Source organism: Zea mays, chromosome 8, assembly GCF_902167145.1.
Source record: "Zea mays cultivar B73 chromosome 8, Zm-B73-REFERENCE-NAM-5.0, whole genome shotgun sequence".
In the NCBI taxonomy this organism is placed as follows: Eukaryota; Viridiplantae; Streptophyta; class Magnoliopsida; order Poales; family Poaceae; genus Zea; species Zea mays.
The window spans coordinates 167,302,979-167,327,973 of record NC_050103.1 but is presented as its reverse complement, the minus strand read 5'-3'; the positions used below and the strand labels follow the sequence as shown (position 1 = coordinate 167,327,973).

The following is a 24,995-nucleotide window of genomic DNA, read 5'->3' as shown; positions in this document are numbered from 1 at the left end:
GATTCAATCAGCTCCACTACTGTTTGGTTGTTTCCTCGTTTCTGACAAACATTTGTAATATATGTAGCTTCCCTCCCCTTGTTCTGTTTACAGCTCCAACAAACTTGAGGCCTAACAATTTGAAGTAAATGTAAGTCCCATTTGGTAGTCCTAGCAGGCAATGGCATGTTTGTTGTTTTAGAATTATTTTCCAATAAATTATTGTATGTTACTCTGCATAACCTGCATATATTACAAATGTTTGGGATCTTTTCCTTCCAGTAACCGTCGTAGACGTATGCATTGTCCTCGTATTATGATTTCATACCCAGTGTTATCCCTTTGATTGCAGTGTTATTATAGGTCTACCTTCAGCCAATTGACTCTAGATAAATTATGATTATAGTATACCCTTATTATATAAATATTGATAGTCCACCTAGAAGACCATAAAAATGTCAACAAATAAAACATAATGGAGTAGTTGGCACTGTTTTTTTGACCCAATTTGTTTATATCTGATTTTTGTTGTTTGTGTTTTACGGTTCATATTTGCACAAAGAATCATTATGCACCTATGTTGTGGAGCCAAATCAAAATTTGCTTGATGACAACTATTAGAAGCAGCACCCCTACTTGCTCACAGTCAAAATCATGTCTTACCTAATGTTATGGTCACTTTTAATATAGCTTGAGTAAGCTCATTTCTGAAACGCCTACCATAAAAAAGTAGTATTATTCAATCAAATCAAGCATTCAACCAATCAGATATAGGTACACAAGAATATCTTTTTTGCACATCTATGGTCTATTTTTGATATTCTGAATATATTTTGAAAATAAAACATTGGTTACGTACTGAAATGGTCATTGAAAAAGAGAAACTACCCTTACCTAAGTTGTATTTTGCCTAAGCTATATTTTGCCATCAGAGGGATTCCTCTTGTGCACATATATAGAAGATGCTTTTTGCTAGGGTTTATGTAATGTTGTTGTGTTTTGCTTCTTGGTGATTTCAATCCTGGCTATTAAGTTTTAGTTAACATTTGGAAATTGCAGGTTCAGAGCAGTCCATATGTGTTGATAACATTTATAGCTTGGAGCATATCTGAGGGGTGAGTTTTGACCATAAGACATTTCATTTCATTTTGTTTCTGTATTGTGCTATTGAGTTCTAACCTAGCAGTACACAATATAATTTGTCTAATCATCTTAAGAAAAAGGTAAACCATGTCTTTGTTAGTGATTGATTACTCTTATACCTATTCATTGCCATTTAAATATATACAGTTTTATGGAGCTAGCTCATATCATAACAGTATACAACTGTTTTAGCAATATCAGAGTGGATAGTCTGCTAGAAATGAATTGAGTTCATCAGATGGAAACTATTCTCAAATCTTAATGCATTTGCATGTCGATATTCAGATGAAAAGAGTACTAACATCCATTGGTACACATCTCCAATTATTATGCAACCTAAAAATAAAAAATATCAATGTCTAAATAGGCATAATTATTTCATGTTGTGTGATCTCTTTCTAAGACTTATATTTTCATCTGAACTACAATATATGATATTTATCATCATTTTTTTCTAGATCCATCTTTCATCCCATCCACTCTCTGAAAATCTAAGCTTGAATGCCCAGTACTAAATTTTGCATTATGGAAGCAGTTTGAACAAAGAACAATGTCTATCACTTTGTGTGTTCCACCAGTAAAAATAAGACAACTTGTTAGTCTGATTATATGCTTCTTTGATTAAGAGGGCTATGTTCAAACAAAACATTCCAGTAAACTGGACAAATTATCTTGAACTGGAAGAAGCCTTTCAAAAATACACATCCTTTTTCTACAGTTCAATAACTCACAACTTCAATTCTGGATGCAAGTGTTTATTATTATATACTCTGATGATTCAGACCTGAAAATGTTTGCAGTTGCGAAGAGAATATCAAATAAAATACTTGTCGAGCTTAAGTTTCTTCATCAAATCATTTTTGGGAGGCTTCGAAAGGTAATTATATGTAAATGTTGTGCTTTTTCAATGGATGATGCATATTTCTGTTATGGTTTTTCTAGACTTCAGTTAATCATTTCATCCGAGTCATTTAAAAGAATAGTAAAATGTGTGATAGGATCATGATTGATATTTGTAGAGAATATGTTCTTATATTTAATGATTCCTTGTATGTGGATCATGAATACATAATTGACTTGACCTAAATGACATTTTTAGTAACTTGTATTATTCATGCCTTCAGACTAAGGCACATATAATAAAAATATATCTGCAAGTCACTAGGATCTGTTGGCATAACACACAATTCCTGTTGTGGAGTAGCCTGTTCAGCTTGTTCATCCTCAGATATCTCATCTTCAAACAATAATTTCTGATCCTTATCTTTCAATCCACTGTCATCCTTATGAGTTGCATTTAATATAGCTAAACACTTTCAAATTTCATCAATCACAAGGTACTGATATTGACAACAAAATAGATAATCGCTTAAATTAACTCCTCAAATGAGGCAAACTTGCTACATGTATACAACCAGTTCATGAAGAAAACATTATTCATAAATAGACAGTCACATTCTAAAAGCTGAAGAGCTATGCATTACAATGTCAACGTACAGCAGCATGTTGATCAGTTGCCACCCTCTTAGATTTTGGTTGTAGCTCAAACGAAACTAGAGAAACATTACAAATAGCGAGGTCTATTTATGGTGGGGTGATTGGGCTTGGGCTTCATCGTTGGTGAGAGCTAGCGTGCATCGCCATGCTGTTGTAGTCTGCGTTGTAGATCAGCCCTGCCTCGGTGTCCTTGCCTTGATCAGTCGTCCACCTCGCCTTTGTAGAATATTTTTATTATAAGCTTTAGTGACTCTACAAATCTATGAGGTTTTGCAGTTGACAGCATCAACCTTATTATAGTAATAGCCTGATAATCAGATGAATTATATGTTGAGGGTTGACCATGTCACGTGTTCTGCTAGCTAGCGGAAAGCCACCGACATTATACTCAGCCTCACCGGTCATATCTGCCATTGAGCCACAGCTAAACTCCTCATCGATGGCTGATTCATTGAAGAGGTGGGGAGGGACATCATTTAATGAATGTAAAACATATATTTACACTTCATATTCTTTCCCTCTTTGGTTGATATCTGCCTTATGTGCCATGTAGTCATTAGCTGAATTGTATGTGATCAATGGTCAATACGAAAAGGCACTTTCTCTTTATGCTGAAGTAAGTACATCCTAAAGTTGTATTTGTAGGCACATATCAAAATATACATTTTTATTGTCAAATTCTTTCTAATTAAACCCATTTGGTTCAGCTCCTGAAGCCAGAAGTATTCGAGTTTATTGAGAAATACAACATGTATGATGCTATTCATGATAAGGTATCAAAATGGAGGAGTCCAATTTAGCTGCTAATACAAAGTTACATTCTACAGTGGTACGTTTTAGAAAAAGCATTCCATATCCTTGACTTAAACACTTTTTTTAATATTCTTCAGATTGTCAATCTTATGATAGTGGACAATAAAAGAACAGTTCACCTACGGACCCAACATCGTGATATCATTCTCCCATATGAAGTTGTGGAGCAGCTGTTGCATACCAGTAAAAAATGTGACAAGAGATATTTGTTACACCTGTATTTGCATGCTTTATTTGAGATAGATATACACGCTGGAAAGGATTTTCATGATATGCAGGTATCTTTTCTGCCTTCCATTGTCATGTCCATTTCCCCAATTATTTTTTACATCTACTTTGTGTTTTGACAATAACTTGCAAGTCAAAACTGTTTGCATTATAGGTGGAGCTTTATGCAGACTACGAGACAAGGATGCTACTACCCTTCCTTCTAACCAGTCAGCATTACAGGCTTGACAAGGTCATAGTTTCCCCAAAGAATCACATCATAAAATTTTCTATTTAGTTAATCATAGGCTTGATAATTTGTTATTGTTATTCAGGCATATGAAATCTTTGCACAAAAAGAACTTGTAAGGGAGCAAGTTTTGTCCTTGGTCGAATGGGCAATGCTAAGGAAGCTCTGTCGACAATTATAAACAAACTGGAAGACATGCAGGAGGTTCTAACTTGCCTACCAATTATATTACCATTTCTGAGACATGTTGTTCTATATTAGCCAACTTGATATATGGGATTGAACAGTAACATGCATCTTGAATATGCATACAGGCTGTTGAATTTGTTACGGAACAGCATGATGATGAACTGTGGGAGGAACTGATTAGACAATGCCTCCAGAAGCCTGAAATGGTAACTGAAATAAATGATGCTTAATCTTGCTTAGACTGAGGCATCTTCTGTTTCTTAGTTCAATTTCTATGTCTGTTGGGCAGGTAGGGAATCTATTGGAACATACAGTTGGCAATCTTGATCCTCTGTACATTGTCAGTTTGGTTCCTGATGGCTTAGAAATACCTCGGTATGTTCCATCAAAATTTATCATAAAAGAACTGAGCTACAGAATTTCTTGCATGACTGAAACCTTGGCAAATATACTCAAAACGATCTGCCATGATTCTTAATCCAACCATTTCATCCCCTGGTTGAGTGTTCACTCATGCTTTTGATAGGTTGCAGGATCGTCTTGTGAAAATTGTGACGGATTACCGGACAGAAACTTCATTGTGAAATGGATGCAACGATATACTTAAGGTTTACTTTCTTTCGTATACTGTGCTGCTCCATGCCTCAACCATCTCGAATTTTGGACATTTTCATCCGAAACTTGCTTTGTTCAAGCTGACTGTGTTAACCTTTTGGTTAAATACTACCACGAGGCTCGGCGTGGGGTATACATGGTAAGCATGGACGAGGAGGTACACGGAAACAGAGCTGACGATGGATCATCGCGGGGACACGAGAGATCATCTAGCGTCCGGGCTCTAGATATCAAGTCCAGAACAAGATGTGGTGCCCGGTGTTGTTTGTGCTTCGATCCTTTGCCTATCCAGGACATATCTGTCATCGTGTTCTACTGCTGCCATGCGTATCATCTGTCTTGCCTTGAAGGTGGCTTAGACTCGATGAGATCAAACAGTGGTCAGGATAGTGACGGAGGCATGTACGATGAGGATGGTTCCCCATCAGGCCAGTCTCGCATGCGCTGTGTCTTGTGCACTACTGCTGCTTCATAATTTTATACCGTGTTGGGTAGTACACACTACCTTGTGTTGTGTTGTAAGTTTTGAGCCATGTAATTATTGTGTTCTTTTCGCGTGTTACACATACTTACAATAGTGTAATTCTTTTGAGGGAGGCCATGTCCTCGGCAAGAAGAGTTCTGTGTAAATTTGATGAACCAGCATGAGCAAAGTTGTGCCGCATTTCCATCTTTTTTTAATGCCACGTTTGCCAGATAATCAAAAGTTTATTGACATTACATGATGCAGAACTGTTCATGTAGAATGTGCCTGTCTATATATACACTGTTCTATTTGGGACTAATATATACACTGTTCTATTTGGGACTAGGGCATGGTAGAATTCCCCAGTTTCTTCTCACTTCCTCCAGGTCTTCATGAAAGTGCTTCTCGCAATATACAGAAAACAGATCACATATTTTGCCGTCACTATAGAATTCAAATTTTGGATTTGAAATGGAAAGGAAAGAAATAGGATAATAGAAAAAGAAAAGAAAAGAAAAGAAAATAATAAGAAAGAAACCCTGCCTGGGCCGATTATCCCCATTCCGGCCCACCTCCCTTGTACAACCGCGCGGCCCATCCTCACGCTACACGTGTTGTCATCGTGGCCCAGCCTAGCAACCGCGCAAGCCCGCGTGTCCGCAAATCAGCTCGCGCCCTGACCACTTGGGACCACTTGACAGCCGACCGCGCGCTCAATGCCTGGTAGGGCTCATCTGTCATCCCTCTCCTCCTCCCCTTCAACCGAAGACCGGTTCTGATGCCTGCATGCTCGGAGCTCGTGGCTGCGAATCCTCCGGACCCGTAACAACCTGGGTGGCCTGCCAGGACCCACTAATTAATTTTATTGCCTTTTAGGCTGCCTCCAACATGCGGCAGCTAAAAGAAGCAGGCATTCAACATGTTGGCTGACGTAGATGTTTTAGCTGTCCATCTATAATATAACACTTTTCAATGGTATAGCAAAAATAGCTTGCCTCATGCTCACTGATAAGAATGGCCCACCAATTTGCATCAGAGATGCCTGCTCAGTTCCTGCCCAGCCATAATAGCTTTTCTCTCACCTGCCATGGAATTTGGCTGCTCTGTTTGGCTACTCTGTTGGATGGAAGATGCATGGTGCTACAGTGAATATGAGTAGCCATAATAGCTTTGCATACCCTTTTAGCTGCTCCATTGGAGGCAGCCTTAGGTTCGTAGTATCGTTAGGACGAGCATCTTACTATAACAATATAAGACACATTTTGTATATATAACACACATGCATATATAAGATATCGATATATTATATGTCTCCGTTGCAACGCACGAGCACTAACCTATAAAAGTATAACACACATTTGTACATAGTTTATCGTGGTTTTATACGTTCCCGTTGCAACGCACGGGCACTCTCCTAGTACAATAATTATATGTGTATTAATTACCGCCAATACCCATGCAATCAAATAAACCCTAAATAATTTTGTAAACACACAAATATTTTATTTGTCGATGGACAACTTGAACTACACCCGCGGGATGCAAAGCGAAAATGAATGGACAATTACAAAATTTGTGTATCTTCCATATCGTCTCCTATTTTAAATCTCACTAGTTTATAATACAAAACAAATAATACAAAACATTGTTTTACATGACCATATATACGATTTGGAGATAGCCTCACAGTCCACACTTAGTAAAGCTACGATGCAACCGCCAACTGATAATCAAACCCCTTTTTATCAACACAATTGCTATCCATCCCTTTTCTCTGCTCAATTATTATCCTAAAGCATGTTCTGTTGGTCCGAGCCATGATTCCACAGACCTTAGTGGTGTGTTTGGTTATGGGACAGCTAGGACGGGATCGTCCCCTGACGTCCTCTCTCGTCCCTCCAATTTTGAGGGACAACAGGGGACAACACTAGATAGTACTGTCCCAACCCTTGACCCAGAACCAAACAACCTAATTTGAGGGATCGTCCTATCATATCCCGTCCTGTCATTGCAACTAAATACACCCTAGATGTCTGGCGATGCATGTCACAACGTTTGTGACCTGTGACAGGCAAATTGCAGAGACAAACAGGAACCTTTTTTTTTTGTGTGTGTGTGTTTACTGTATCCAAGACGGACAAGTTTTACACTGCACTCATTCAGTAGATTTGCAAAAGGAGAGGAAATGGGTCCTTGGGAGGCGATAATGGCCGCTACTGCACTAGGTTTTGTTGGATTGGACGAGTTTAACACCACCGTTCCTTAGTCCTTAAGTCTTTGGCTATTCCATGTTTCAACAGTTGAGAACAGTGTGCAACCAGAAGATGAATTTGCGCAGCGATATAACTTCAAAGGCGTTTTTGAAATTCAGAGAACGTATAGGTTTCAGGATGGAACTTGTTTTTCCAAATTCCAATGTTCAAATCAGTCAGTGGAAAAAAATGACTTAGGGCCTGTTTGGTTCAGCTTTTTTCTGACCAGCTTTTCTGAGAATCTGGCTGTGAGGAGAATCTGAGTATTATTAGGATTACGTGCAGAGGAAGATAAATATGTTCATAGGGCTCATGATCTAGAAAGTGACAGATTCCTACTATTGCAACAACTCAACCGATTATATGTTTATATTGATTTTGAATAGTTTTTACCTAAACGAATTTTATAGAAGCTGGCTAAAAAGCTGACGCGTTTGGCAGTCCGCAGCAGCTTTTGGTGGCCAGAAGCTGCAAAAAGCTGAAACAAACAGGGGCTTAATCTCTCTCGCTGTTACTCAATTAAAATGTAATACTTTTTTTTGTTGAACTTCTCAGTCCAAGGTGGTGTCTACTCTCTAGGACATTGCATGTTTAAACCTGGCACTGAAATTTCTGTCGCTGCAAATGGCCTGAAGGACTAAGTACCAACTTGCTATACCATTCTAATTAACAGTGTCAGCTCATTGTACTTTTGATCGCCTGCTCATGTTCACTACAGCTTCTGACACAGAGACCTATTCAACAGGATCCAAACTGATTTCAGGTGCACTTGCACTGACTGTGCCACTAGGGTCCGTATGACATGAGCAGAAATGGCGAGTAAATTTGTATACCACAATTGATCTTCATAGTGAATCCATCACTTGCCCCCCTCGTTTTTATAATTAAGGACTAGTTTGGGAACTACGTTTTTCGTTTTTTCAAAGGATTTCTATTTTCCCGAGGGAAAATAAACCAATTTCCCTCAAGAAAATGAAAATCCCGTGAAAAAATATGGTTTCCAAACTAGCCCTAAAAGGAAAAAAAAAGCAAAAACAGAATCGTCGTTGCCAGGCTAAGCCTGCTTTGCTGTAAGAACCAATCGACTGCATGGCAATGACATCGCTTTGCTTTGGACACAATTTGTACTTGTAGGTTTGAAGCTGGGAAAATCTAAATGGAATCAATTAGACGCTGGTGCGAATGGCCAAAATACCATATACCCAATCCTGGAACCAATTCACCGAACTCGGACCTCAAGTATCTGAACCTGAAATACCTAATCACAATTTTAAGTGGTAATTGTCAAAACCTGAATTTAGTTTAGATAATATAGCACGTGTAATGTTCCCTGCTACCCAAACTATCCAAATTACACATAATAACTTGAATATTTCTCTTGTATTCCTAATATAAAGACATGAAACGGCTTAGTGCAATATAAATCTATTGTTTGGAATGAATTAATGTAAACTTATTCTAACTTAATAATTGGTTTGTTGTTAATTAATACGAAGACATGATGTGATTTGAAGGACCATTGTTTACTGCGTTAAACGCTACCAGAATTCTTCCAAAATGGTTGGTTTTATCAGTTTTATGTATATCAGGTAAAACTCGAATCCGAATTATCGGGTACCTGAAATTCCATAGCAGTCCATGCATTCGGACACGAGTCATGGCTAACATATCAGGTAAAACGCAATGCAGCAAAAAAGACTTAGCGAAGCATGCGTAGTTGATGTAATCGACACCGGAAAATAGACTAACATACTATGTAAATCAGCATCAATTCCATAGCAGTCCATGCATTCGGACAAAGATAGACTAACATAGCAGTTCAAATTATATCTCATCAGAGTCAAATAACAGATCATCCACGGTTATCTCTAGAGCATGTATCCAATAAATAAGAGCAAAGGGACCCAAATCAACAAAGATTTTTTAGTGAAAAAACAACACACAGCAGACATGTGTCTGCATTGCATTATCAAGTCTCAGATGCCCTTGCAAAAAGCAGCATGTGTCTGCCTTGCCGTATCTCTCTATCACCAATAGCTGCAGATCCATGTCTTGTTCCTCTCACGAGTCACCGCTATATGGCCCTCTCTTCCGTTGGCCATTGCACACCTCCTCCTCTCCTCGTCTTCTTCTTCTTTTCCTGACTGTCCATGTCCTACAATCCCTTCCTGGCTTCCTCCACATATAAAACCCTCTCACTCTCACCCCCTCCATCCCATCTCATGCATTGTGGCCTCCAGAGAGCCCCAAGAAGCTGAAGATCTTTCTCTGTACATACACACATTCTTGTATAGATCCCACCAGCAGTTCCTTCCTGTGCTGTTCGTCGCAAGAACCCCATTGTTCAACCGGTGTCTGTCCAAATGGATCCCATTAGCATGGAGCAGGTCAGGGCCATGAACAAGTACAGAAAGAGCAGGAGACAGCCGCATCTTCCTACTCTCTACATGGCTGTCACCTTTGTCCTCTGCCTGCTGCTCACTAGCCCTGCCTGGTTCCCCCGCATGTGCTCCGCCCTCGGCTTCTTCTTCCTCACCACTGTCCCTGACTTGGTCACCGCCTTCCTGCTCAGCCCCAAGTGCCTCTTCGTCGTCGGCAACCTCATCGTCGCCTTCCTCGTCGGGGAGTCTAGGCTGGCGCCGAGGAGGGGCGACGACGACGACGACCGGCCTTCATTGGTGAACGAGATACACGAGGAGCACATGAAGAAGAACGCGGCGTTGACCGCAGCAACGGCGGCGGCGGCGGCTCAGGCCGACCACAGCGCCTTCGTTGGAGCTGTTGGGAAGCGAGTGGAGGTGAAGGAAGAGGAGGAGGAACTGCACAAGAGAGTGGAGGACTTCATCGCAAGGGTCAAGAAGCAAAGGAAGCTGGAGCTCAAGAGTTTCTTCGATGTCGATCGATGAAGGCTATGATCTGGCAGGTGGTGCAAATTACAGCAAGATTGAGCACTAAACCTAAAGATGCTCTGTGCTGCTAGTTATCCTTCATTCTGTCACTTATTAGGTTAGAATGTCAGAGGTTAAACGAGAAGGAGATGAACCCATTCCACTGTAGGAATTGCAGTGTATCTGAGGTGGAGCCATGGCAAGTAGAGTATAGTATTGTATTAGGAAAAGGAGAGGAGGCAATGGATGTGTGTGATCTCTGAAAAATTATTCGGGTGTGGCTGTTCGTTTCGTATTAAAGACGACTGTTTGACTGCTACAGATGTAATCTATATAGATGAAAAAATACTGTACAAGCAGTAAAAACCGGTATGGATTAAACCAATTTTATCTTGCTTTATATGTCAAGGTTCAATTGGCATGAAACCATGAGGACGATGATGACAGCACTTGTGTACCCCTGTACTCTCAACCTAGCTGTTGCTACAAAGTTGTCAGGACGACAGCGAGGACTGAGAAACGATGACTTGTTTTATACCTAAATGAAGCAGCGACGTATTCAAAATTGACACTTAGTTTCAGTAACCTGAGAGAGATTGTAAAAATTATATCTTGAAATTAGTGGCATAATCTTTTTTTTGTGCCGAGGTAAAGCAAAACTATATAGAAATTATAGAGTGAAGTGCACCATTGACGCTTAAACTTTTTCAACATTCTCACCTAGATTCATGAAACTCTGGAGAAAGTTATGTTTAATTTTGTCACATTTAAATCCAAATTCTTCATAAGGCCTCAGACGAAGAAATGACTAAAACAAAAGTTATAGATCCCAAAAGATTATAAAACTTTATAGTTGACAATTCTTTATTATAATTTAGATACTGAAATACTTATTTTAAAATCAGATAAACATAAAATATGAAGGACGAGCATCCCAAATATCAAGATACAAGTTGTGTGTTTACTAGTGAAGTGGTTGAGAGTAATGAACGTGAGATCTTGAAGCACCGGCGGCTAAAAAAAAGTTGCTTTTGCTCAACCGCCAACGCACTTGTGCACAGCACAGGTACATTATGCTGAAGGAAAAACGGCGCATGTGTTGGATCAAATAAAAAATAGGGGCGATGACACGCAATGCTGAATGTTGAGGCACGGAAAAGAAGCAAAGAAAAAAAGAAAAAGCAAGAGATGCATACGCTGCGCTCATTCAGACTTGTCGAAACGATATCATGCACGAACAAACTAACTGAATGATACGTACGTACTGCAAATATTTTAGAAATGATACGTACTGCAAATCAAGTTTAAGTTTGTTTTAATTATAAGACACTTTTGCTGTGCTGCTCGATCGATGGGGTAGCTTTTTTCGGCTGCTGAATCGGATCGGCGTCAGGGTCGCGTGCATGCCGTTTCGAGATGAGGTCACATATTCTTATCTGATCCACACACACGCACGACGTGATTCGGAAAAAGGCGCACTGTACCCCGTGCCCTGACCTAAGGTTGACGTGCCATATCTTATAGCCAGTCTAGGATGATGTTTCGGACTAAAGTTTAGCCCGTCTCGTATTATATGTTTAAATGTTTGTTAAATATAATTTAATAATAAAACTAATTACACAATTTAAAACTAAATGGTGAGACAAAAAAAATTAAGCCTATTTAATTTATGATTAACAAACATTTGCTGTAGCATCACATGAGCGAATCATACACTAAAGACATGTACAACGCACATAAATATCCCGTATCTTAATGTGTATCAAGGGGGTCAGTGAAAAAAAATAAGAGCCGGTATCTTAGTGACGGAATATCTCTATCACGGTTCTTTAAGTCTATATACCGTTCTACTCATACAACTCACATAAATAAGTCGTGTCTTGAGAGGTTCTAATGAATAAGATACAAGACTAGATATATTGATTTGTATGGAGATCTTTATTAGGTTTATCTATTGTTTGGAGAACCGAAACGTAGTATCAAAGTTGTACCTGCCCTAATTAGGTCTAATAGATTCATCTTACTTTTTAGTTTTTACATGTTTAACTAGTTTTGTAATTATACTATATTTAATACTTTTAACTATATCTAAACGTGACAGCAAACAACAGCGTCACAAGTAACGATGTCAAGATATCAATGTATTATGTATCATGCTATTTTATACGAGCTTGGGTTGGCCGTTGGCCTGGGGCCTGGGCCGTGCGCTCGGACGCGACGCGGGGCGTTTGCAGCGCGGGAACAAGGCAGGGAGAAGAGAGAGTCGGTTGGGCCAACCCGTATTCTCACTAGATGGGCCGATTGTCTTTGGGCTTGCTCAAGCGGTTTCGTATAGTGTTCGCCCATCCGTCCCTAAACAATTTCTTTTCTAAAATAAATCCTTTCGCCTCCTGGATTGTAGGCGTGGTCAGATTTTTTCTCCCTTAAATTTTATCAGATATCTTACCCCTCAGTCAACTCTCAAAATCATTTAAGTTATGCCCCTACACAGGTTATAATTTGTTCTCAGGACAGTTTCGTTATTGTTTAATTTAAAAAATGTGGATATTTGATAAGAATTTTAAGGCACAAAAAATATCTGGAAGCATCTAGAGATTTTGATAAAAATATTTAGAGATAGACAATGACATAATAGATCTTATAAAATAATTATATTTAGCTCGAGAAAGACGAGAAAATAGCTACAAAAAATTTGGTAACTCCCAAAACATTCTAACTGATGTCAACATTCATTTTAAAAACTTTATTTAACAGAAAATGAGATGTAACTAGCATGAATGTATTCATGCATTAAGTGTGTGTATGTGTGTTGCATTCTTGTTGGTTCCATCATATATTTTTGACGCCTAAAGTTTTTAACGTGTATATAGACATTAATTCGAACGTTTTGAAAATATTATATATTTTTTGAGAATCCCCAGTTTCCCAAATTTTGACGGCTTATTACATTAAGTTCGACGGTTTTTCACCCACGTTCTTTAACCAGTTTCCTGTAGTGAAAAGCTAAGTATTTTTTTGGAAACTTATAGAGACATTTTTCATGAGGCCTTAATAGCTTTTTTGCGGTTGCCGAATCCAAGGTTTTTATCATAACTTTTACAAGTATGTAGTCATTTCCCTCGGTTTAAAAGTTAATTATGTATTTATTAGATCTTTGAACCTTAAAATAATGGAACTAAAAATCAATTGTAATTTGAGCATAGGGTGAATTTAAACGGGTTTGAGATTCAAAAGAATTAAAGTCTGGTTTGGAAAATTGAGAAGAAAACCCAGAGGGTGACATTAATTCAACGAGGTAACACGTTATTTCCCCAAAATCAGCACATGTCCCCTCAGCAAGAATGTACAATGTTTATGTGGTGTATGTAACGTATGGATGAGGATGGCTGCTTGAGTGAGATTATCTCCAACAATGCTTTAAATCAGTGCTCTATTTTAAAATATAGGGCTCAACTTATAAAAATAGCTCTAACGATGTTTTATTTTATATTTTTTTTATCAAAAAATATAGGACACACAATAAAGTGACCCAAATATATTAAGTCTCATATTAGTGACCTATAATTATTTTTCTACATCATTCTCAACATTGTCTTTCCTAATAATACAATTTGGTTTCTAACATACATGATCTAGGGCTTAGCTGTTGGAGATCAATTCATTTTTAGTGCCCTAAACATTTTAAATGATGCCGTATTATTATTTTAGACACTATTTTTAGTCACTTTGTTGGATATGCTCTGAGAAGCAGGTGATATTCTTGAATTGAAGGATGCATGGCCCAGATGGGGAGGAGGATGCGGCGCCAATTAGTACATGCGAGTTCAATACGTTCTCTTAGTTGTTAAATTCTATTTTGTTTTATTTTTAAATCATATTTAGCGTTGTTGTAGACCAATTATTTATATTTTTACTATCATATATATATGTTGAATAATTAGACAAATTCCAGATTAAATTCCGAATATAAATCATGACTAAATCAGAAGAACTAAAGTAAAAAGCCAAATCAGATGATGCGTACTGATTAGACATACCGATATATGGCACGCGCCGGAATCAGCAGGGTCGACGACGTCGAAGCAGCGAAATCAGCAAGGTCGACGAGGTCGAAGATCACGAGCAGTCGCGTGAGTATGCTTCCCAAAAACCTTATTCGCCCTCCCGGTGCAGGATCTAGAAGGCGAAGGGTTCCGGAGACCTGCTCTTCTGATCGCAGATGCACCTCTGCGGTCAGGATGAAGAGAACTAGAAGGCGGCTCAGCTGTGAAGAGAGGCGAAAGCGAAAACTGGGATGATTTGGATGCTGGCTGCCAGGCTCCTTTTATAGGGCCGAGTCCGCGACCTCCGATCTTATCCGCCCACGAAAATCTCGTGTTCAGTTGAGATTTTATAGCGATCGGTTAGGATAAACGTAACAGCCAAGAAACCAAAAAATTAAACGGCAAAAGATAGCCGCGCCCCCGCAAGGCGAGGGGCCGGATTTCGGCGGACCATTCATGCGCATGTCGTGCGCCCGCGCCCTTTGCCCCGGCCCGGCCAGGCGAGCGAGCGCGCGCGTGTGGCTCTCCACACTCTCTCCTCTCATCCATGGCTTGGTGAGTGAGTGTGACTTCCATATTTAAGCTAGCTCTACTCCACTAGAACTAGCAATATGGTGCTATTGGTTCCACCTATTCCCTAGCCATCCACTTATATGGGCTTTTGTGATTTTCCTGTGATTTATTTGAATTTCTCAATTGGGCCTAGCCCATAAATCCTAACAATCCCCCACCAGATCTCAAATGCCCATCTGCAGTTTTCGCCACTGTTCACTACTGTTTAATATACTAGTTTTTCAGCAGAGACTGTTAAGTTGAACTTCCGCCTAGAACTCCAAGCTACACCAACCCACAACTTGGACAATGGACTATGCCTTGAATTGCAAGTTTTGCGTGAATGGGTTTCACTTGAAGTCATGACCAGTACTTGGCTACCAGTAGTCCCCTTCTCGGGTGGAGCATATACGTCGTACTCCAAGGTCTCTTCATGAGTTTACTAGAGATCACCCAAATCTCATAGACTCCGACGTTAGGCAGTCTGACTCATATAGGTGTGTTCTTTCAAGAATGTTCTGCAGGACAACATCTTCGCTAATACAAGCCAACAAAACACATTAAGGCACAGAGCCAACCTGCCTTACAACATTTGAGAGTATTGCATCTTTACTTAGAGAGGGTCAAAGGTTACTCTCCTCAGTTCACCAATGGCTTGTTCTTCCCAGGACCTAATTCACGGGATCTCCGATCACATAGACTGGGTTTCCACCATGGCAACTTTATTCGGGTCTCATACCCATCTCTCTCGATGCGATTTCTATCACATTACGTGGTAGTCCCTTGGTAAAAGGATCTGCCAGATTTTTATCTGTTGAAATATAAGTCACACTTATAACTCCGGAGTTTCTCAACTTTCTGACAGACTTCAATCGTCTTTTGACATGTCTTGATGACTTTCCATTATCCTTAGATCTCGTCACTTTAGCAATCACTGTCTGATTGTCACAGTTCATAAGGATAGCTGGTATTTGTTTCTCAACCACCGGCAAGTCCATCAAGAGTTCACGCAACCATTCTGCCTCAACGGTTGCTGTGTCAAGTGCGGCTAGCTCGACTTCCATGGTTGACCTCGTCAAGATGGTCTGCTTGCATGACCTCCATGATACCACACCTCCACCAATAGTAAAGACATAACCACTGGTGGCATAAATCTTGTCTACATCAGATATCCAGTTCGAATCACTATATCCTTCAAGTACTGCATGCTGACCAGAATAGTGAATTCCATAACTCATTGTACCTTGCAGGTAGTGAGAGCACCTAGAGGGGGGGTGTGAATAGGTGATCCTGTAAAACTTAAAACTTAACACCACAAACTTGATTAAGAGTTAGAATGATGGGATCAAGTGAGTAGAGAGGAGAGCTCTTGCGAAGCACAATAGACACAGTAAGAACAATCACAAGAGACACAAGGATTTATCCCGTGGTTCGGCTAAGTACAAAACTTGCCTACTCCACGTTGTGGCGTCCCAACGGACGAGAGTTGCACTCAACTCCTCTCAAGTGATCCAATGATCAACTTGAATACCACGATGTTCTTCTTTTCTTTACTCTTTTCCCGTTTGCGAGGAATCTCCACAACTTGGAGTCTCTCGCCCTTACAATAAGAATCACTATGAAGCATAAGAGTAAGGGAGGGAAGCAACACACTCAAATCCACAGCAAATACGCACACACAAGAACAAGACTTGAGCTCAAGACAATATCTCGAGGTTCTTACTAGAACGGAGCTCAAATCACTAAGAATGTCGAACAAGTGCGCAAGAATGAAGTGTGAGTGATCAACAATGCTCAAGGAATGCTTGGTATACTCCTCCATGCGCCTAGGGGTCCCTTTTATACCCCCCAAGGTAGCTAGAAGCCGTTGAGAGCATTTCAAGAAGGCAATTCTTGCCTTCTGCCGCCTGGCGCATCGGACAGTCCGGTGCACCACCGGACACTGTCCGGTGCAGATTTCTTTCTTTCTTTGGCGAAGCCGACCGTTGACGCTTTGGAGCCGTTGGCGCACCGGACACTGTCCGGTGCACACAGGTGTGTCTGGTGCCCCTTCTGACCGTTGGCTCTTGCCACGCGTCGCATGCGGATTATGCGGCCGACCATTGGCCCGGCCGACTGTTGGCTCACCGGACAGTCCGGTGCACCACCGGACAGTCCGGTGATTTATAGCCGTACGCCGTTAATTGCTTCCCAAGAGCAGCCAGTTGACAGTGAGAGCACCTAGAGGGGGGGTGAATAGGTGATCCTGTAACACTTAAAAACTTAGGCCACAAAAACTTGGTTAAGTGTTAGCACAATAACCGCCAAGTGGCTAGAGAGGAATCTTCAACAAAACACAATAACCAACAAGATCAATCACAGAGATGGCACGGTGGTTATCCCGTGGTTCGGCCAAGACCAACGCTTGCCTACTCCACGTTGTGGCGTCCCAACGGACGAGGGTTGCAATCAACCCCTCTCAAGCGGTCCAAAGACCCACTTGAATACCACGGTGTTTTGCTTGCTTTTCTCAATCCCGTTTGCGAGGAATCTCCACAACTTGGAGCCTCTCGCCCTTACACTTGAAATTCACAAAGAAGCACAGAGCAAGGGAGGGATTAGCAACGCTCTCAAGACAAGAAATCACAACAACACCACGCACACAAGTCGCAACGAGAGCTCACAACACAACTCAATGAGTTCACCACTCAACAAGAGCTCTAATTGCTATCGCAAAGAATCAAAGGCGCGGAATCGATGTCTTGGTGCTTAGGAATGTTGTAGGCATACTTGGTGTACTCCTCCATGCGCCTAGGGGTCCCTTTTATAGCCCCAAGGCAGCTAGGAGCCGTTGAGAGCATTCTAGGAAGGCTGATCTTGCCTTCTGTCGACTGGCGCACCGAACAGTCCGGTGCACACCGGACACTGTCTGGTGCCTGATTTCCTTCCAAAAATGGCGCAGTCGACCGTTGGCAGCCTGAGAGCCGTTGGCGCACCGGACATGTCCGGTGCCCCTTCTAGCCGTTGGCTCGGCCATGTGTCCCGCGCAGATTGCGCGACCGACCGTTGGCCCGGCCAACCGTTGGCTCACCGGACAGTCCGGTGCACACCGGACAGTCCGGTGAATTATAGCCGTACGTCGCCGGTGAATTCCCGAGAGCGGCCACTTCGCTCGAGCCAGCTTGGCGCACCGGACACTGTCCGGTGCACCACCGGACAGTCCGGTGTTCCCAGACTGAGCAGAGTCTTGGCTGCTCGAGCCAAGACATTTTCAATTGGATTTTTCCTGTTTCTAGCACTTAGACACAATACATTAGTCCATAAAACAATGTACTAAGTCTGAGAAACATACCTTTATCCTTGATTCGTACTTTGTCCACCTTTTTACACTTAGGCACTTGTGTTGGGCACTAAACCACCAAAATACTTAGAAATGGCCCAAGGGCACATTTCCCTTTCAATCTCCCCCTTTTTGGTGATTTATGCCAACACAATATAAAGCAAGTAGAACAAATACAAAATCAATTCAAATAAGAACTCAAATTGTTTTGATTCAAATTTGACATATATGGATCACTCTTTGCCACCACTTGGTTTGTTTTTGCAAATCAAACTCAAATTTCTATCTCTAAGTCAAACACACATGTTAAGACATAAAGAGAGTCATTCCAAGAGAAATTGATTCAAGATTTCAAAAACTCCCCTTTTTTCCATAATCAACACTTCTCCCCACAAGAAGCCAACTTCCGATAAGAGAGACACTAAAAGAGTTTTGACAAACCAAGTCTTGACAAACCAAAAGCTCTATTCTACTATTTTCAAAATCTCTCAAGTGGTAGCTGATCCATTTATCGCTTTGGCCTTTATTTTCTCCCCCTTTGGCATCAAGCACAAAAACGGGATCAATCTCGGCCCTTTAACCCCATTGCCTCACCAAAATCTTCAAATAAGAACACAAAGGCAATAAGAGTGCATGAGATGAACTTGGAATAAGTTACCCTCTCATCGGAGTGCAGTGGAAGTCTTTCATGGTCCAAGTCCACCTTTTCCCTTTCAAACCTCCTTTGAGACGAAAACAAGCAAACTCAAGCATATGGTTAGTCTCAAAGGGTCCAGTTGTAGCACAGCTCCCCCTAAATATGTGCATCACTTGCAAAAAGGACTTGTGAGGTCCAGGGAGTGTTTGTACAACTTGAGCACCACAATAAGCAACAGAATGCAGAATGAACATGATCAAAGGCATAAACACATGTATGCTACAATTCAATCCAAGTTCCGCGAATCTAAGACATTTAGCTCACTACGCAGCCTGCAAAAGGTCTTCTCATCTAGAGGCTTGGTAAAGATATCGGCTAGCTGGTTCTCGGTGCTAACATGAAACACTTCGATATCTCCCTTTTGCTGGTGGTCTCTCAAAAAGTGATGCCGGATGTCAATGTGCTTTGTGCGGCTGTGCTCAACAGGATTTTCCGCTATTCGGATAGCACTCTCATTATCACATAGGAGTGGGACTTTGCTCAGATTGTAGCCAAAGTTCCTGAGGGTTTGCCTCATCCAAAGTAGTTGCGCGCAACACTGTCCTGCGGCAACATACTCGGCCTCAGCGGTGGATAGGGCAACAGAAGTTTGTTTCTTAGAATTCCATGACACCAGGGACCTTCCTAAGAATTGGCATGTCCCCGATGTACTCTTCCTATCGACCTTACATCCAGCATAGTCAGAATCTGAGTACCCAATCAAGTCAAAGTTAGACCTCTTTGGATACCAGATCCCGAAGCAAGGCGTAGCGACTAAATATCGAAGAATTCGCTTCACAGCCACTAAGTGACACTCCTTAGGATCGGATTGAAATCTAGCACACATGCATACGCTAAGCATAATATCCGGTCTACTAGCACATAAATAAAGCAAAGAACCTATCATGGACCAGTATGCTTTTTGATCAACGGACTTACCTCCTTTGTTGAGGTCGGTGTGTCCGTCAGTTCCCATCGGCGTCTTTGCGGGCTTGGCGTCCTTCATCCCAAACCGCTTTAGCAAGTCTTGCGTGTACTTCGTTTGGGATATGAAAGTACCGTCCTTGAGTTGCTTCACTTGGAACCCAAGGAAGTAGTTCAACTCGCCCATCATCGACATCTCGAATTTCTGCGTCATAACCCTGCTAAACTTTTCACAAGACTTTTGATTAGTAGAACCAAATATTATATCATCGACATAAATTTGGCACACAAAAAGATCACCATCGCAAGTCTTAGTAAAAAGAGTTGGATCGGCTTTCCCAACCTTGAAAGCATTAGCAATTAAAAAGTCTCTAAGGCATTCATACCATGCTCTTGGGGCTTGCTTAAGTCCATAGAGCGCCTTAGAGAGCTTACACACGTGGTCGGGGTACCGTTCATCCTCGAAGCCAGGGGGTTGCTCCACGTACACCTCCTCCTTGATCGGCCCGTTGAGGAAAGCGCTCTTCACATCCATTTGGTACAACCTGAAAGAATGGTGAGTGGCATATGCTAGCAAGATACGAATTGATTCTAGCCTAGCCACAGGAGCAAAAGTTTCCTCAAAGTCCAAACCTGCGACTTGGGCATAACCTTTTGCCACAAGCCGAGCCTTGTTCCTTGTCACCACCCCGTGCTCGTCCTGTTTGTTGCGGAACACCCACTTGGTTCCCACAACATTTTGCTTGGGACGAGGCACTAGTGTCCAAACTTCATTGCGCTTGAAGTTGTTGAGTTCCTCCTGCATGGCCAACACCCAGTCCGGATCTAGCAAGGCCTCTTCTACCCTGAACGACTCAATAGAAGAGACAAAAGAGTAACGCTCACAAAAATTAAATAATCTTGAACGAGTAGTTACTCCCTTGCTAATATCGCCCAAAATTTGGTCGACGGGATGATCCCTTTGGATCGTCGCTCGAACTTGGGTTGGAGGTGTCTGAGGTGCTTCTTCCTCTTCAATTTGAACATCCCGTGCTTCCCCTTGATCATTCGCCTCCACTTGAGGTACATGTTCGTCATCTTGGGTTGGGGGATGCACCATAGTTGATGAAGACGGTTGATCTTGCTCCAATTGTTCCTAAGGCCGTACATCTCCAATCGCCATGGTGTGCATTGCGGTCGTTGGAATTTCTTCTTCATCTACATCATCAACATCAACAACTTGCTCTCTTGGAGAGCCATTAGTCTCATCAAATACAACGTCGCTAGAGACTTCAACCAAACCCGATGATTTGTTGAAGACCCTATACGCCTTTGTATTTGAATCATAACCTAACAAAAATCCTTCTACAGCTTTGGGAGCAAATTTAGAAGTTCTACCTTTCTTCACAAGAATATAACACTTGCTCCCAAATATACGATAATAAGACACATTGGGTTTGTTACCAGTTAGCAGCTCATACGACGTCTTCTTGAGGAGGCGATGAAGGTAGACCCTGTTGATGGCGTGGCAAGCCGTGTTCACGGCTTCCGACCAAAAACGCTCGGGGGTCTTGAACTCTCCAAGCATAGTCCTCGCCATATCTATGAGCGTCCTGTTCTTCCTCTCTACCACACCATTTTGCTGAGGTGTGTAGGGAGCAGAGAACTCGTGCTTGATCCCCTCCTCCTCAAGGAACTCCTCCACTTGAAGATTCTTGAATTCGGACCCATTGTCGCTCCTTATCTTCTTCACCTTGAGCTCAAACTCATTTTGAGCTCTCCTTAGGAAGCGCTTGAGGGTCCCTTGGGTTTCAGACTTATCCTGCAAAAAGAACACCCAAGTGAAGCGGGAAAAGTCTTCAACAATAACTAGACCATACTTACTTCCTCCTATGCTCAGATAGGCGACGGGTCCGAAGAGGTCCATATGCAGCAGTTCCAGAGGTCTTGAAGTGGTCATCACATTCTTGCTGTGATGTGCTCCTCCCACTTGTTTACCTGCTTGACAAGCTGCACAAGGTCTATCTTTTTCGAATTGCACGTTAGTCAAACCTATCACGTGTTCTCCCTTTAGAAGCTTGTGAAGGTTCTTCATCCCTACATGTGCTAAGCGGCGATGCCACAGCCAGCCCATGCTAGTCTTAGCAATTAAGCATGCATCTAGACCGGCCTCCTCTTTTGCAAAATCAACTAAATAAAGTTTGTCGTCTAGTACATCCTTAAAAGCTAGTGAACCATCATATCTTCTAAAGACAGACACATCTATATTTGTAAATAGACAATTATATCCCATATTGCATAATTGACTAACAGATAACAAATTATATCCAAGAGACTCAACTAAAAACACATTAGAAATAGAGTGCTCATTTGATATTGCAATTTTGTCTAAGCCTTTCACCTTGCCTTGATTCCCATCACTGAAAATGATTGAATCTTGGGGATCCTTGTTTTTGACGTAGGAGGTGAACATCTTCTTCACCCCGGTCATATGGTTTGTGCATCCGCTGTCGATAATCCAGCTTGAACCCCCGGATGCATAAACCTGCAAGACAAATTTAGGCTTGGGTCTTAGGTACCCAACTCATGTTGGGTCCTACAAGGTTAGTCATAATTTCCTTAGGGACCCAAATGCAAGTTTTATCACCCTTGCATTTTGCCCCTAATTTCCTAGCAACTATCTTCTTATCCTTTCTACAAATAGCAAAGGAAGCATTTAAAGCATGATAAATTATAGAGGGACCATTCATAACTTTTCTAGGAACATTGACAACATTTTTCCTAGGCATATTATGAACAACATTTCTCCTACCAACATTTCTATCATGCACATAGGAAGAACTAGAAGCAAACATGGCATGAGAATCAAAAGCATCATATGCATTATAACTCCTATAAGCATTTCTATATTGTCTCTTGTCATGATACATAAAAGCATGGTTCTTTTTAGCATTACTAGCCATAGGGGCCTTCCCTTTCTCCTTGGTGGAGATGGGAGCCTTATGGCTTGTTAAGTCCTTGGCTTCCCTCTTGAAGCCAAGTCCATCCTTAATTGAGGGATGTCTACCAATCGTGTAGGCATCCCTTGCAAATTTTAGCTTATCAAAATCACTTTTGCTAGTCTTAAGTTGGGCATTAAGACTAGCTACTTCATCATTTAATCTAGAAATTGAAACTAGGTGTTCACTACAAGCATCAATATCAAAATCTTTACATCTATTGCAAATAACAACATTTTCCACACAAGTTGTTGATTTACTAGCTATTTCTAACTTAGCATTCAAATCATCATTCATGCTCCTTAAGCTAGAAATTGTCTCATGGCAAGAAGATAATTCACATGAAAGCATTTCATTTCTTTTAACTTCTAAAGCATAAGATTTTTGTGCTTCTATAAATTTGTCATGTTCTTCATACAACAAATCTTCTTGTTTTTCTAAAAGCCTATTCTTATCATTCAAGGCATCAATCAATTCATTAATTTTATCTACCTTGGTTCTATCTAGGCCCTTAAATAAACATGAATAATCTATTTCATCCTCATCACTAGATTTGTCCTCACTTGAAGAAGCATAGGTAGAGTCTCGAGTACATACCTTCTTCTCCCTTGCCATAAGGCATGTGTGACGCTCGTTGGGGAAGAGGGACGACTTGTTGAAGGCGGTGGCGGCGAGTCCTTCATTGTCGGAGTCGGACGAGGAGCAATCCGAATCCCACTCCTTGCCAAGGTGTGCCTCGCCCTTTGCCTTCTTGTAGTTCTTCTTCTTCTCCCTCTTGTTCCCTTGATCCTGGTCACTATCATTGTCGGGACAGTTAGCAATAAAATGACCAAGCTTACCACATTTGAAGCATGAGCGCTTCCCCTTTGTCTTGGTCTTGCTTGGCTGCCCCTTGCGACCTTTTAGCGCTGTCTTGAATCTCTTGATGATGAGGGCCATCTCTTCATCATTGAGTCCGGCCGCCTCAATTTGTGCCACCTTGCTAGGTAGCGCCTCCTTGCTTCTTGTTGCCTTGAGAGCAAGGGGTTGAGGCTCGGTGATTGGACCATTCAATGCGTCGTCCACGTACCTCGCCTCCTTGATCATCATTCGCCCGCTTATGAATTTTCCAAGGACTTCTTCGGGCGACATTTTGGTGTACCTAGGATTCTCACGAATATTATTCACCAGATGAGGATCAAGAACGGTAAAGGACCTTAGCATCAGTCGGACGACGTCGTGGTCCGTCCATCGCGTGCTTCCGTAGCTCCTTATTTTGTTGATAAGGGTCTTGAGCCGGTTGTATGTTTGTGTCGGCTCCTCGCCCCTTATCATCGCGAATCGTCCAAGCTCGCCCTCCACCAACTCCATCTTGGTGAGCAAGGTGACGTCGTTCCCCTCATGTGAAATCTTGAGGGTGTCCCAGATCTGCTTGGCGTTATCCAAGCCGCTCACTTTGTGGTATTCATCCCTGCACAATGAAGCTAGAAGAACAGTAGTAGCTTGTGCATTCTTATGAATTTGCTCATTAATGAACATGGGACTATCCGAACTATCAAAGTGCATTCCACTCTCTACAATCTCCCATATACTAGGATGGAGAGAGAACAAGTGACTACGCATTTTGTGACTCCAAAATCCGTAGTCCTCTCCATCAAAATGAGGAGGTTTACCAAGTGGAATAGATAATAAATGAGCATTTGTACTTTGAGGAATACGAGAGTAGTCAAAAGAAAAGTTAGAATTGACCGGTTTCCTTCTCTCGTAGTCGTTGGGGTCGTCGTCCTTTTGGGAAGAAGTAGACTCATCGCTGTCGTCGTAGTAGACGATCTCCTTGATGCGCCTCGTCTTCTTCTTCTTCCCATCTTTCCGTCTATGGCCCGAGCCGGAGTCTGTAGGCTTGTCATCCTTCGGCTCGTTGACGAAGGATTCCTTCTCTTTGTCGTTGATCACGATTCCCTTCCCCTTAGGATCCATCTCTTCGGGCGGTTAGTCCCTTTGTGAAGAGAACGACTCCGATACCAATTGAGAGCACCTAGAGGGGGGTGAATAGGTGATCCTGTAACACTTAAAAACTTAGGCCACAAAAACTTGGTTAAGTGTTAGCACAATAACCGCCAAGTGGCTAGAGAGGAATCTTCAACAAAACACAATAACCAACAAGATCAATCACAGAGATGGCACGGTGGTTATCCCGTGGTTCGACCAAGACCAACGCTTGCCTA

The 24,995-nt window shown here is 41.6% G+C and overlaps 1 protein-coding gene and 1 pseudogene across 1 annotated transcript; both read left to right on the top strand.

The window, feature by feature from the left end:
* The first annotated feature begins 3,123 nt into the window (after positions 1-3,123).
* LOC103637475 (vacuolar protein sorting-associated protein 41 homolog) lies at positions 3,124-4,687 on the top strand (annotated as a pseudogene).
* A 4,963-nt stretch (positions 4,688-9,650) lies between these two features.
* On the top strand, positions 9,651-10,617 carry LOC100276327 (uncharacterized). Its single transcript, NM_001165431.1, has one exon. It carries the CDS (start codon positions 9,775-9,777, stop codon positions 10,315-10,317), a length of 543 nt encoding a protein of 180 aa, NP_001158903.1. The 5' UTR covers positions 9,651-9,774; the 3' UTR covers positions 10,318-10,617.
* Positions 10,618-24,995: the final 14,378 nt, after the last annotated feature.